The sequence below is a fragment of the Telopea speciosissima genome, chromosome 7 (assembly GCF_018873765.1).
Source record: "Telopea speciosissima isolate NSW1024214 ecotype Mountain lineage chromosome 7, Tspe_v1, whole genome shotgun sequence".
Classification (NCBI taxonomy): Eukaryota; Viridiplantae; Streptophyta; class Magnoliopsida; order Proteales; family Proteaceae; genus Telopea; species Telopea speciosissima.
The window spans coordinates 29,475,406-29,489,085 of NC_057922.1; the positions used below are offsets into that span (position 1 = coordinate 29,475,406).

Here is a 13,680-nt window from a genome sequence, read left to right on the forward strand (position 1 = left end):
ATCCAATCATGAATTTGCTATGATTCATGGGGTTGTAAATACATGGATTTGTTATAATTAGTCCATACCTTTTCATGCTTTCTAATCCCATTCAAGGGCATGACCAAGTAAGAGTATAGAGAAGCACAAGCAGGGGATTATATCAGAAATTTGAAGGGATAGAATTGATCATAGAGTCTTAATCGGCTAGATCAGCCCTAGATAGCTTCATGCCCTTGGGTGTTTTGTAAGTTAGGTTTTGATGTTATCACAAATTATGTGAGCCTCTCAAGCTAGGGATTTCAAAATCCAACCCAAACCAGTTGGACCAATTGGAGACGATCGCATAAAACCGGATTGAACCAAAACAGAATCACTATCAGGCAGTTTCGGATTGGTGTTTTAGCTGGAGAATGTAAAAAACGAATTGACCGGACTGACCCACCGAATGACCCTGTCAAAACCAGAAACCAAACCGAACCCGGAACCAAAGTTATAACAAAACCGAATGGCTAGTATTGGATCGGTAATAATCCGACAAAAGGGAACGATAAAAACCAGGCCAAACTAGACCGAAAACAATGAATACCAAACTTCAGGTTTAACATTTTGGTTCGGTCTGGCCCAGTAAAAAAAGGGTTCAACCTAACTGAAACCGGACCAAATCGACTGATTGACACCTTACTAGCCTTACAATCCAATCACAAAATTTTTTGAAAAAAACAAAAAACTAATTTTATTCCTATCTCTATATGAGTGGGGTTTCTTTGATGCTAAAGATCGCTTGTACCATGTTCATATGGATAGCACGGTGAGCCAACCTCACAAGTCACAATCGTTTCTGTAAAGTTAGCAAATCCCATGGGAGACATTATTATAAGGAAATGTTGACGTCCAATGTGAGAGTTTCACAAGATCAAGGCCTAAATTGACCTTAAGGATTGTAGACATAGAATAAACATCATCAGATTAATCATAACCTTATGGTCTAAATTTTAATTGGGTTAAGTACACATGCACCCCCTAAGTCGTTCAAAAATTCCAAATGCCTGCCCCCCCTCCTCGAGATTCTGAAATTCAAGAATGTAACGTACAATTATACCTTCGTTAGGATATAATTACCAAAATTATCTCATCTTTCCCAAGTGAAAGGAATGTCAAGAAGGTCTGAGATTTTTAGGTTATTTTAGAGTAAAAAAGTGGAATAGCTTGTCAATATTGGATCCAACTGCTTTGCTATGTTCTAGAAACATTGGCGAATACCAAAAAATAATATAATCCTTTTACGTAACAAATGATAAAGAGATTAATTACTTGAATGCTTACACCTAATTAGGTCTCCTCATTTGGCTGCCTACTAATTGGGAATTATATGGGAAAAGTGAAATGTGGGTAGAAAACATTGTTTCTATACAAGCAACATTACAATGGTTTATTAATAAAGGAAGGCTTGATATTTTTAATAGCTATACCTTATTAAAGCATTTGAAATAATTAGTTAGAAAGTATTTGGGTTTGTTAGTTATGCATTATGGAATCAATAAGAATTTATTTTTATGATAATTGATATTTTTTGCTCCTCAATTGCTTGAGCTTAGCTTCCTTGTTGAACCCTACATAGTTGGCATAAAAAATTTTATATTATATTTTCTAAAAGAAGAAAGTTTTTCTTCACCCACGGCACTAAAAAAAATAAATAAATAAGGATACCTTGTTTTTTGAAGTCCATCTCTACCCTCTAGAATTGCATTCGGCAATAATAAAGATACAGAATCTCTTCATTGTGGGTGAAGAAAAAACTCAATCTAAATAAATAAATAAAAGTTTGTTCTCAGGCTACATGGCCTCTACGCCAATCCAAGGGCCAATGAAAACGTTCGCACGGGCATCCAAGAGGAGGGGCAGCCTCATTTGTGAGGGCACACGAGGTGTTGTCAGGCAATGTTCTTTTTCCCTTAAAAAAAATGCATATTTGAATCTTAATCAATATTTCCTAATGAGAAAGCTTTATCCTCACTCGAGATGAAGAGAGAATCCCTACAGCCAGCATAATTTGATCTTATTATTGGACTCTTAGGTAGGTGAGTTTCATTAATAACTCTTCCGCCCTCTATTGTATAAAGTCAAAAAAATCTTCTCTAATTCAATCCAATCCAAAAGTCAAATATTGTGGCTTAAGATGTTCTCTCTCCACCCCGGGTGCAAGGAAAATCGGTCCCTTAAATAACTAGGTTGGGAATTGCTGTCGGATCATATGGCCCTTATGCCTAGACACACGGAGGTTGAAATGATCACCCCAACCCTATGAGCCCACCAACCCTACTGCATGGATGCTTGTGCATGTACTTCCATTAGCCCTACACTAATGCAAGGGCCATGCGACCTGACAACCTTCTTTTCCCCTAATCATTATAATAATTGTCCGAGGCAACAAACGTAGTCAGACACGGGCCCACTTCTTTCATTCTAGAAGAACTTCTAAAAGAAGTCAAAAATTTATAAATCAACTACGTGGCTTAGTGGCATGCCCCATGACAACCCAACAACATCTTTTGTAGTTTGTTCTACGACTCCTCCTCATTACATCTTCCATTCTTTTTTTCTGAAATTGTTTCTAGAAGAAGGAATCAATTAGCGATGTTGACAAAGATTAGTTTCATTTGAAGGAGAGCAAGGAGAAGGTCACCTTCAATGCCTTAATTATTCCCTTAAAAAGCTAATCCCCCACTTTCTCTTCTTCCTTGATCATCTTCATCATCCTCTCCAACCAAATAATAATAGTATTGTTCTGATCATCAATACTAAAAACACAATAATGGACTCTGACTGGAAGCATAGGGTTGATGTATCTTCATTTTTTCTTTTCGAAGCTACCGGAGATTCCGAATCCAATCAAGACGATTCCGGCCGTGATATCTTAGAGGTTGATGACAATGATGCAGAGTCATGTTGCAGTGGCCTATGTGGTAGTATGGATGATTTCATGGGTTTTGATGATAAAGAGTACTACTACTACTACACCTGCAGCCAAGAGAATGAGTCATCTGAAGAAGTAGTGATGGAGTTTAATAAGCAAGAGCCGCAGGCAAAGGGGGTAAGTACTGGTGATGCCAATGAAAATGGGGAGCTACTGGTTTTGAATGAGATGGAGAAGAACAAGCTCTTCTGGAAAAATTGCTTGGATAGCTAATAGGTAGGAGGTAATGGTAAGCTTTTGCTTTTTCTTTTCTTTTCTTGACTTCCAAACATAGCCTTAAGGTGTTTGTTTCTGTGTGGGTTGTGTGTGTGTGAGAGAGAGAGAGAGGCCCGGGACTTCCCTCTCCACCTGAATGTAACAACATCAACACTAGGCAGTAAAGGATGGAAAAGATATAAAAAAAGAGGCTGCACATAAATTAATTATTATTTTTACCTTATTATATTTTATTTTTATTTATTTCTTTTCTCTCAAACATAGCTTAGTAGATAGATAGGAGGATATCCTAGTACATTCCCTCTAGTTCCATTTGATTGCAAGGGAAATTAAAGGTAAGGAAAGTGAAAATATTTTAAACCTAAAAATTAAATTTTGGTAATTATTATCTAACATTATTGTATAAATTACATAAATTTCTTACCATATCTAGTAATGATGTTTTCTAGACATAACTATTAAATATCTAGTAATGGGTCGAATGGTTAGAGTGGTTTCTACACCTAGACGCAAATCAATGTCTTTGTACGCAGAAAGAGTGTTCAACCCTCTAGTGAAATCGAAAATCGCAACTAAACCAATACCTTTGTGCGCATTCATTGGCTACTGAGCTGGTGTAGGGGCTACACAACTGGGTAGTTTTCTCTTATCCCAAATTTTATTTACTTTTCAAACCCATGAAAATGGATGCTAAGTAAGTGAATTTTTACAACTGAATATGGAATGAGTTAGGGTTAGTAATATAATCATGTAAGGTAATGATTGCAAGAGTTTTTATTTTTTTGTAGGTTTAAAATTTTCACTTCTTTTTAATTTTCCAAACTCCTTCTATTTATATGGTGGTGATCTACATTCTTAGATTCGTTAGAGTTAGCCGATTGTGGGATTATTCCTAATACTCCCCTACCCCAATGTGTTGCCCCTCTTTTGGATGGCAATATACGTGGCATGCCGCATATAAATGTTTAATTAACATGATGGGCCTAGTGCTCTAATATTATATTGAAATATCTATCTCAAAAACTTAAGTTATTAGGTGAAGATAGGGATGTAAATGGATTGGATTTGGCTCGGATACAGATCGGATGTGATCGGATCCGAATATTCCTTAGCCGAATATGGATACCTCTAAACGGATTCGGATGCAGATCAAATTCAGATTTTTGACCATCTGTTTATATCTCTGCCTTGTGTAACCCGAACCTTCCTCCCCCTAGCGGATACAATTCACTCTCAATCCATATCTCTTAGATCATGATTCTCTTTTCCTCCTATTCTAGAACCTGTTGAATCTTCAAAAACCATCAAGGTCATTATTTACTTAGTTTTTTTATTATTAAGTATTTGGATTTTTTTCAAACAGATTTTTATCGAAATATTCGAATATGTTTTTTTCGAATATCTCTAAACGAATACGAATGTCCCTAAACAGATACAAATGCAGATCGGATTCGAATTTCATTATCCATTTACATCCCTAAGTGGAGAGGCCTAACTGGCATATGAAGTTATTCCCAACAATACTATCTCTATCTTCTAAAATCAAGAACTAATAACCAATCACAGCCTCAAATAGTCTTCTATAGCTCCCTTTTTTTTTATTTATTTTTGATAAGGCCAGTTGCCCTTTTTAGCCGTTGCTCTGATTGGCCTCAAGTAGTTGAATAAGATTTTCAATGCTTTTATGTAATCATTAAAAACAACATCACAATATCCATTCCTTCACTGATTTACATGATAAATAATTTCTAGAGAAAAACATCTCTATTTGGTGGTGTTTTCTATGCTCGCCAATGGGTGAGTAAGCTTGGGTATCTATCCAGGGAAGAGGCGTCATCTCACGGTGCCTTGTGAGAGGGCATAGAAAATGCCACCAAGTAGAGATCTCTTGTCCTAATTTCTATTATATTAATAAAAACAGGTAATGTTTGAATGCAATCTTGCAAAGTTTGTATATCAGTACAAAGGAGGGGTCTAGTTTAAAATTTGGAAATTAACATTAAATTTCAAAGGCAATCGTTGGAAAGGGAAAGGGGGAAAGATACTTGGAACCATTATTTTCTTTATCAAGGTAATTCGAGTAAAAAAAAAAAAAAGATATTTAATTTCTTTATATAAACAGAATTTAGGTTATCTTCAATTTCTTAGGATGCATTTGTTTCATCATAAAAATATTTTATTGAACTTATTGAAAATCAATAAGAATGAAGTATAAAAAATTGAAAAAACAATTTTCATTTCAAAATTTACAATATTGTTTTCTCAAATTTGTAATGATATCTTGATCAAGGCACCTATATGGCTATATATGGAGGATTCCATCCCCATCATAATTCATATGGCTAGATTTTTTTTCCTCTCATTCAATTTTGATCAAAATAAACTTATTGATCGTGTATAATTACAATAACAATGTCAAATGGGAGAAAATATAAATAGCATGTATATATATTTGTAAAATTTTTATGATGAAATAAATAGAGCCTGAGTAAAAGTAATATTGTAATAAATCTTTGGGAGAGGGTTTCATACGACGTTAGAATGCAATTATGCACCAATAGGAGGGGAGGGTGACAAATCATCCATTAAGTATTATATTTATTGAGGAGAGGGTGTGGGATCCATTGATAGGATGTGAGAGGGTGTGCACAAGAATCTACACATTGGCTTTGTGCTCTTCTTTATTTTTTTTATAATATAAAAACAAAAGTAAACATTAAGAGAACAAGAAGTATATAGAATATCATCCACAACAATATCATAACACCTACCTTGTCGAGCCATACTAGAAGCCCTAGTTGCTACAGACATAGACTTAATATTCATACATTTAAAGGATACAACGGGCATCAAAATTAAGGAAAGTGATATCTAACAAAATGTGATAGATGTCCCAGGGTCATCCTTCCCAACAACCTCGAGTTAATTAGTCCACCGGATTTTTGTCACCAGTCTGAAAATTTATGGTGTTGTAGACATTGCAGGATACTTGTTACAGACATTGCAGAATGCTTCTAGCTTTCGGTGCTAGCGATGGAATAGAAATATGAATTAAAAAGCACCATCGAAATCCAACCAGCTTTAAGGGTAATCGGGTCAATAATGCCATCACAAATTATGATTGGTTGATCCACGTACTAGATAATCATAAGGAGACTTGTAGTTGGGAACATGGTCAATAACACACATAAGAGGATCCACAACGATCTTGGAGTCCGCAACCCATTTACTAATAATTTTGACAATCAAAGAAAGGATAAGATTAAATTTTTTTTCATATATTTAAGTTATGATATAATATAAATTATTAAAAAAAATATGGTCTCGTATAGAACTGATTGGAAGGCAAGGATCCATGTAGTCGATCTCATTTGGTTGGGATAAGACTGAGTTGTTATTGTTGTAGTATTAAAAAATATGTTGTATTTGTTCATGACCATAACATAATTTTGTATTTCTCATTAGATCTATAACATTCATGTTATGAATTTTTAAAAAAAAAAATGCAGTACAATGTAACATTTCATCGATTGTATTTTGTGCAATATTCAACCATCAATTTAAGTTTACTAATTTTTTAAATAAATTTAATGTACATGTTAGGGATTTTTTGTGGATATTCAGTGTCTTTTTGTCTCTTTTTTTTTTTTACATACATATTGTAAGAAATATTATATTTGATAAAATATCTAACACAAAATCTATATTTTTTTCCAAATGGATTTTTTATTTTATATTTTTTACATGGGTCTATCCATGTAACAATGGAAGGTGATATTTCTAGAAAATCACAAGATAAATATGAGCCACCTATCTTTACATTCTTTTAATCTAAATTGTCTGCTCTCACTTAGAGTTGGGAGCGTGCACAGTAATATCTAAAGTACTATTACAAATGCATAGACATACACGGGATGTGCACAAATACAAAAGGGGATACTTTACTAAATTAGACTTTGAAATTTGAAATGACTAATCTAAACTACATATGTTCTCTCCATCAAATGGTCAGAATATATATTTCATCTGTTCATGTGGTAGAATAGTTGTCTTGTGACATTTGGAAAAATAACAAGCTATCGTGAGTCGTGACAATAACAATTCACCCTTACAAATTTTTTTGTAATTTTGATTGTATTCTATGTAATATTTCACATAAAAATATTTAATCATAAAGTCTTTTTCACAAATATTCATTTTTTATTTTTTATTTTTAATTTTTCCGACCGATACTTGAATCTATACAACAAAATTGTATTGACTCAGTGTGATGGACCAATTCAAGAGAAAAGTTAGGTATACCGCCAGCTTTTGGTAAACTAGTGGCATGCATCAATTAGCATGTTGGACACAGGAGGGCAAGGGAGTCTTTTCCAAAGGAAATGAGAGAGGATGACATGCTGGCAACACCTATAGACTGCCGAATTTTTATTCGTTGTTGTACGCATTGTGTGGTGCAGCACCGGTCATGTGTGTACAGTGAACCCCACTTTACAAACATGGCCGCTGCTGCGCCGCCTGTAGAGCAGCGTATAAAGGTCAAAATTGTGGGACATTCCAAAAAGAAAACCCATTTCCTTCCGAAATTCAAAAAACACAGGTACCCCTTCCTCTTTGTGATCATCCACTTTTAGGATAAAAAAAAGAACGAAATAACAAGAGAGGAAGATGAACGGATAGATGCATCTTCTTCTCGTTCGACCCAAAAATGTCTCCTCAACTTCAATTCGAAACCAGAGATACAGCCTCATCAATCTCTTGCAGTCTCCCTCAACAACTACCAGACAACTCAAGCAAATCCATGCCCAACTACTCCTCCGTAACTCGCTTGCTCGTTCACTTCTCTACCTCCACAATTCCATGCTCTTGGCGTATGCCAATTCACCGACGCCCAACGATGCTTTTGCCTTCTTCGCTACCCAAATGCGCCATCTGCCCTGGGACAAGTACACGTTGCAGTTCCTTCTCAAGGCTTCTTCCAAGTCTAAGTCTCTTTTCCATGCTACCCATGTCCATTTGACGACTATAAAGCGTGGCTTTACTTCTTATACGACTCTCATGAATGCAATTTTATGTTGCTATGGTATGTGTGATCGGCTTCAGGATGCACTGAACCTATTTGATACAATGCCTCAACGGGACATTGTCTCTTTCAATTCCATGATTCACAATTATGCTGAATCAGGAAACATGGATGATGCATTTCGGATTTTCCAACAAGTTCCTTCACCAAATGTCATTACTTGGACTACCTTGGTATTTGGGTTCTCTAGTAATGGAGATGTATCAGCAGCTCGAGAGGTTTTTGAACGGATGCCAGAGACAGATGTGGTTTCTTGGAATGCCATGATCTCAAGCTATGTGCAGAACCACGATCCATTTGAGGCCTTGCAATTGTTCCGTGGGATGTTGACCGAGAATTTTAAACCCAATTCTACTACTGTCTGCAGCGTGCTATCGGCTTGTGGGTGCCTTGGAACTCTGGAGACAGGGAAATGGATTCATGTTTTCATTAATAAGAGTCGGTTTCGGTTGGATCCATTCTTGGGTTCTGCACTTATTGACATGTACTTCAAATGTGGGGTCACGGAGTTGGCTGTGGAGGTTTTCGGGTGTTTGAAGGAGCAAAATTTGTGTACTTGGAATGCCCTTATCAATGGGTTGGCCATGAATGGCCATGCTGAAAAAGCACTGGATATGTTCAATAAGATGATGATTGATAATGGGTTTAGACCTGACGAGGTCACATTTGTGGGAGTGCTCTTGGCCTGCAGTCATGGGGGGTTTGTAGAAGAAGGCAGAAGGCACTTCTATAGGACCATGAAAGAATATGGAATTGCCCCAGCATTGGAACATTATGCTTGTATGGTGGATCTTCTTGGTCGTTCTGGTCTATTGACAGAAGCTGAAGAGGTTATAAGAAATATGCCAATCACACCAGATGTGGTTGTTTGGAGGGCTTTGCTGGGAGGTTGTAGACTTCACAAGAATGTTGAATTGGCAGAAAAAGTTGTTTTAGAAATGGAAGCTCAGGGTAGTGGAGACTATGTGCTTCTGTCGAACTTGTATGCCTCAGTTGGGAGATGGGAAGATGTTGAGAAAATTAGGAAGATCATGAAGCATAGAAAGATCAAGAAGACACCTGGTTGTAGTTCAATTGAGGTTGATAACACAATTCATGAGTTTATCTCTGGTGACAAGTCACACCCTAGATATGCAGTGATTTGTAAAAAGTTGGAGGAACTGGGAATTAAGATGAGTCAAGATGGCTATTCTGGTGAGACTTCTGTAGTGTTGTTTGATATAGAGGAGGAAGAGAAAGAGCAGGCACTTGGTCATCACAGTGAAAAATTGGCAATTGGATTTGGTCTTATCAGCACAGCACCAGGATCTACCCTACGGATTGTGAAGAATCTTAGGTTTTGCACCGATTGTCACAATGCTACCAAGTTGATATCAAAGATCTGCAACCGGGAAATAGTGGTTCGTGACCGAACCAGGTTTCATCATTTCAAAAATGGAATTTGTAGTTGCAAGGATTATTGGTAGGAAAGAGCAAACCAGTTGTCCGAGAATGGATATACTTGTGCATGACATAGCAGGGTGAGAGTGGGTCATTAAAGAGTATTTATCTCTCTTCTAGACTTGAGAAATTTGAATTACAGAGACTTTCCCCAAGCTTCATAAAAACTAAGGTTCTCATATAACAGTGTTGTTTACTGAGTATTTTGAATATGGACCTAGGTTTGTGTTGACAAAGGACTAGCCCAGCTAGCTGGTCATGGAACCTGCACTATCCATATAACAGTAATGAAAATTGAATGAACAGCTGTCAATGGTCAAAATACACCAATTGTGGGGTAGGCAGGCCTGAACCCACCAAGTTGCCATTCCTGCCAACTGTTCTGACTCAGGTATTGGATATGAATTGTTGACAGGACTGTACACTTGAAAGAAATAAGAAACGCTTTTGGCATAACAAGCAAGCATGAACACACTCCATGACAGTCCACCACAAACATTTGGCCCTTCTACAATTGAAACAGAACACACAAGCAAATGTTCAGCCAAAACTGAACCACAGACAGACCACTCTCAACCGTTTGTAAATTACATCTTTGATATAGATAGTGAATATGAAGAAGAGGCTTAAAACAGAAATCCTGTCATACTGAGGAATACAGAAACAAACACAAAATCAGCCCAGAACCGAACCAGGTCTGCCCATGCAAATCCACCACAAACCACTCTCAATCAAAATGTTTGATGGAAGCCTGTCGAATGAAGTGTACAATTTACAGATACAGCAACAGCTGAGGAACAAATCGAAACCTGCAAAAACTTTACCCAATCACCCAGAATCACCAGACACAATAACTGGCAAGGAAATAGCGCATGAGGATTCCTTCTGCTTGTCTAACATTTCCACAGCTCTACTACTGTCTTGGGTCTCTTGACAACATTCTAAAATGGCCTTTGCACTGTTTAACTCTCCCATAGAGATCTCACTTATCCCAGAGTCCTCTACATCGCTTGTGCTCAAGCCTGAACTCCCATATTTACTGTTTGATGATGAAAAAGCAGACTCTGTGTTGAAGCCAGAACAGCCACTGTGACGGAGGTGCTCCACTCCCATGTTTCCTTCGGCTTCCTCGGGGCAATCATGTGTGGGCACTTCGTTCTCATCCAATTGCCTCAAGAAGCATTCCTCAATCAGATTTGATGAATTGTCTCCATCTTCGTCTTCGTCTTCATCTTCATCTCCGCTACTTTGACTGTAGTTAGCATGATCATCATAATCTGAAGTTGGCCCTCTCAATTCACAGCTTGTATCCATCATCTCTTGATGACTGTCATAGTCCTCATCAGTGTGCTGACCAGATGAATGAGATGAGAAAGGCGAGTATCCTCCTGTTGCAATCTCCTCGCGTTCCCTTAGTGTTCTTATAATCAAGGTCTTGAGCAAGTTCATAACTTGAACAGCATGCATAAGAGCTGTTAACGGATCAGACATCTGATAAAAAGGAGAAAAAAAATCTTCAGTCTAGTGTAAAAGATGGATAATAGGTTATCAAGCCAAGGATTTGAACAGGATACTTTTAATGTTTTGAAGTTGAATGAATTACCTGAGTCATGTTTGGTGCAAAAACCATTGCAATGTTTCTTGCATTCATCTTGTTGGATTCTTCTTCCTCGACGACATCAGCCATAAGTCCAATTGCCCAGTTAAGTAGTGCAGCCTGAGTTGGCATGAGTTGCTTCACCAGCTCCACACTCTCATCTTCTGTGTTGCACTGAAGAACTTCCTCTGGGGAAAGACCATCCAGAACTCCCTCCGGGAGCTCTCGGAACCAAGCTTTGATCAGGCCGGCCAAACAGTGTACATCAATGTCATCTGGTACAATACCCCTGTTCAGCTGGTCCCTAACATGCTCCTCTTGGCTATTCTCTGGGTTTATCCTGAATATCCCTTCTGCCTAAGGGTCCAATGCAGATAAACCAATGAGAACATTGCCTTTGGCAAACCAAACCTAACTTATGTACCCAATGTAAATGTTGCTGTACCTTTAGACCTGCTTGAGAGTATAACCTTTCCTGCATTAGCAAGAGAATAGTGGGCACACTATTCCCTTTGGAATCATAAGAACACTGCATTGATTCTGCAGAGACACCAAATACACTAGCACTGCACAAAAATTATATTTCAGGATTAGAAAAAGGCTGGTCAATCTCTCAATGCAAGGTGTTTATAGTGGAAAGAAGATAACCCTTAAAACATATGTTGCAATGGGTAAATGAAGAAGCCTATTGTGCATTAACCCCAAATCACCAGTGCTGTGAAAACACATTTAGCCAGCTTAAAAGGAAAGTAACAATAGGAATATATGAACAGAAAAGAGACTCTTCCTGCCTCCACAGACAGAAACTTTGTTCTAAAGGCCCCAAATCAGATGTCAAGCCACCAGATTTGATCCATTTATTCTTCATGAGGAGTCTGTTCATAAGGATTTTGAGCTGTTACTCGTTGTATACTGAAGCATATGACAGTGAAAAACACAAATGTTCACCCTGAGCTAAAACTCTATCCACTGTCTGCAGCTATGAAAATTTAAAATCTAGCACACTCCTACAGTTACAACCACCAAAATTTATGTAAACCCCCAACCAAGTCTTTAAGAGAACCTATTATCTTCAGCTCTTGAGCTACTAAAAGGCTAGCTGCTGCGTAAGGTCTTTTAGGGGAATGGCCGGTGAGAAGAGATGCCTAGAAAAAATCTTTGGGATTTAAGGGTTACCCATATGAATCTAGGAATTTCAAGCTTACCCATGAGAGAGAGAGGGAGAGAGAGATAGAGATGAACCTGGCGCTGGGGACTCGACAGGGGATCTCAACTTCGAACTCAACGGGGAGGCCGAGGAAGCCATTGAAGCGGTCGAAGGTAACATGGGTGATGTGGCGAACATTGGTAGGCCATCCAATATCCATGTGATGGACGGTGGTTGTGGTGGTGGTGGTGGTGGTGGTGGTGGTGGAGGAGACAGAATCTTCATGACGTTCGACTCGGCAAGAGACCATAGATCTCCTCAGAGCAGATATGAGTAATGCGAAGAGGGAGAGCTGGTTTTGCTGCTGCTCATCTGTTTGTGTTCCCTTCCCATCACCCTCTTCTCCTCTGCAACCAACACTCTTTGTAATCATCACCATTCCGGTCATCTCTCCCTTCCTCTCTCTCTCTCTCTCGCTCTATTTCTCTAAGCGTTCTTGAATCTGAGAAGTGTGGAAGAGATGAAACCCAAAATCAAAGATGGCTTAGCTTTGTTTCGCTGCTCTCAACTGGGTTTCTCTCTTTTAAATTTGTACTTCCACTACTTGTTGACACGTTTGGGAGTTGGAAATCTTGAAATAGTTTCAAACTGCCAGGGGTCCCCCATTTCAAAATTTTAACTCCCAACTTTGTTCTTGACTAAAATACCCTTTATCTTTTCCTCCAAATTACCTTGACTACATTACATGGCCACAAACCTGAACCCTTGGGCCAGGATTGAATCGTCGCATCGGTCGACTCAAATTGGAATGGGCCAAGACCGATCTTGATTTTGGTCTGTTTGGATCAATCGATCGTACTGGATTTCTAAGATTATGACATATTTTGGTTGATTCTACCAAAAATTTTTATCAATCCAAACCAATTTCGAAACAGGATCTTGATCGGATGAAATCGGCCAAGATAGATTCAATCCTAATTCCTTCTTGGATTGATCAATTCGAATAAGCAAGAATTGGGATCAGGCCCGACCAATTTCAATTCAAATCTATCAATATGATTGATCGATCAGAGAAGGAAAGGAGATTCCAATCGGAGGGTTGTGATAAGCTACATGTTTAATCTATCATATTCACTTTCTTATCTTAGACTTGGAGTCCCTTGCAACGTATTAACGTCTTTTCTAAAGGTGTTTATAAGGACGACACAGCCTTTTAGTGAAGTAAGTAGCAGCCATAGCTT

General features: G+C 38.0%; 3 protein-coding genes across 4 annotated transcripts; 2 read left to right on the forward strand and 1 right to left on the reverse strand.

The window, feature by feature from the left end:
• The first annotated feature begins 2,794 nt into the window (after positions 1-2,794).
• On the forward strand, positions 2,795-3,169 carry LOC122668428. Its single transcript, XM_043864994.1, has one exon. It carries the CDS (start codon positions 2,795-2,797, stop codon positions 3,167-3,169), a length of 375 nt encoding a protein of 124 aa, XP_043720929.1.
• Positions 3,170-7,791: 4,622 nt separating this feature from the next.
• LOC122667917 (pentatricopeptide repeat-containing protein At1g08070, chloroplastic-like) lies at positions 7,792-9,761 on the forward strand. The gene has a single exon (XM_043864398.1). The coding sequence runs from the start codon at positions 7,853-7,855 to the stop codon at positions 9,719-9,721; it is 1,869 nt and encodes a 622-aa protein (XP_043720333.1). The 5' UTR covers positions 7,792-7,852; the 3' UTR covers positions 9,722-9,761.
• A 498-nt stretch (positions 9,762-10,259) lies between these two features.
• Positions 10,260-12,926, reverse strand: LOC122667918 (rho GTPase-activating protein 2-like). Of its 2 annotated transcripts, XM_043864401.1 has the most exons (5): positions 12,703-12,926; positions 12,535-12,663; positions 11,738-11,858; positions 11,299-11,649; positions 10,260-11,186 (listed from the first exon to the last, which is right to left on the reverse strand). In XM_043864401.1, exons 1-5 carry the CDS (start codon positions 12,885-12,887, stop codon positions 10,524-10,526), a joined length of 1,449 nt encoding a protein of 482 aa, XP_043720336.1. In that variant the 5' UTR covers positions 12,888-12,926; the 3' UTR covers positions 10,260-10,523. The 2 variants fall into 2 exon arrangements, with proteins under 2 accessions (XP_043720336.1, XP_043720335.1); XM_043864400.1 differs by having other exon boundaries at positions 12,535-12,926.
• Positions 12,927-13,680: the final 754 nt, after the last annotated feature.

Bases quoted from the DNA above. Each gene is read 5' to 3' on its own strand.
- LOC122668428 (XM_043864994.1), top strand. From the start codon at position 2,795: ATGGACTCTGACTGGAAGCATAGGGTTGATGTATCTTCATTTTTTCTT.
- LOC122667918 (XM_043864400.1), bottom strand. From the start codon at position 12,887: ATGACCGGAATGGTGATGATTACAAAGAGTGTTGGTTGCAGAGGAGAA. The intron at 11,650-11,737 runs GTACAGCAACAT...TTGGACCCTTAG, and splicing joins ACTCTCAAGCAGGTCTAAAG to GCAGAAGGGATATTCAGGAT. The intron at 11,187-11,298 runs GTAATTCATTCA...CCTTTTTATCAG, and splicing joins TTGCACCAAACATGACTCAG to ATGTCTGATCCGTTAACAGC.
- LOC122667917 (XM_043864398.1), top strand. From the start codon at position 7,853: ATGCATCTTCTTCTCGTTCGACCCAAAAATGTCTCCTCAACTTCAATT.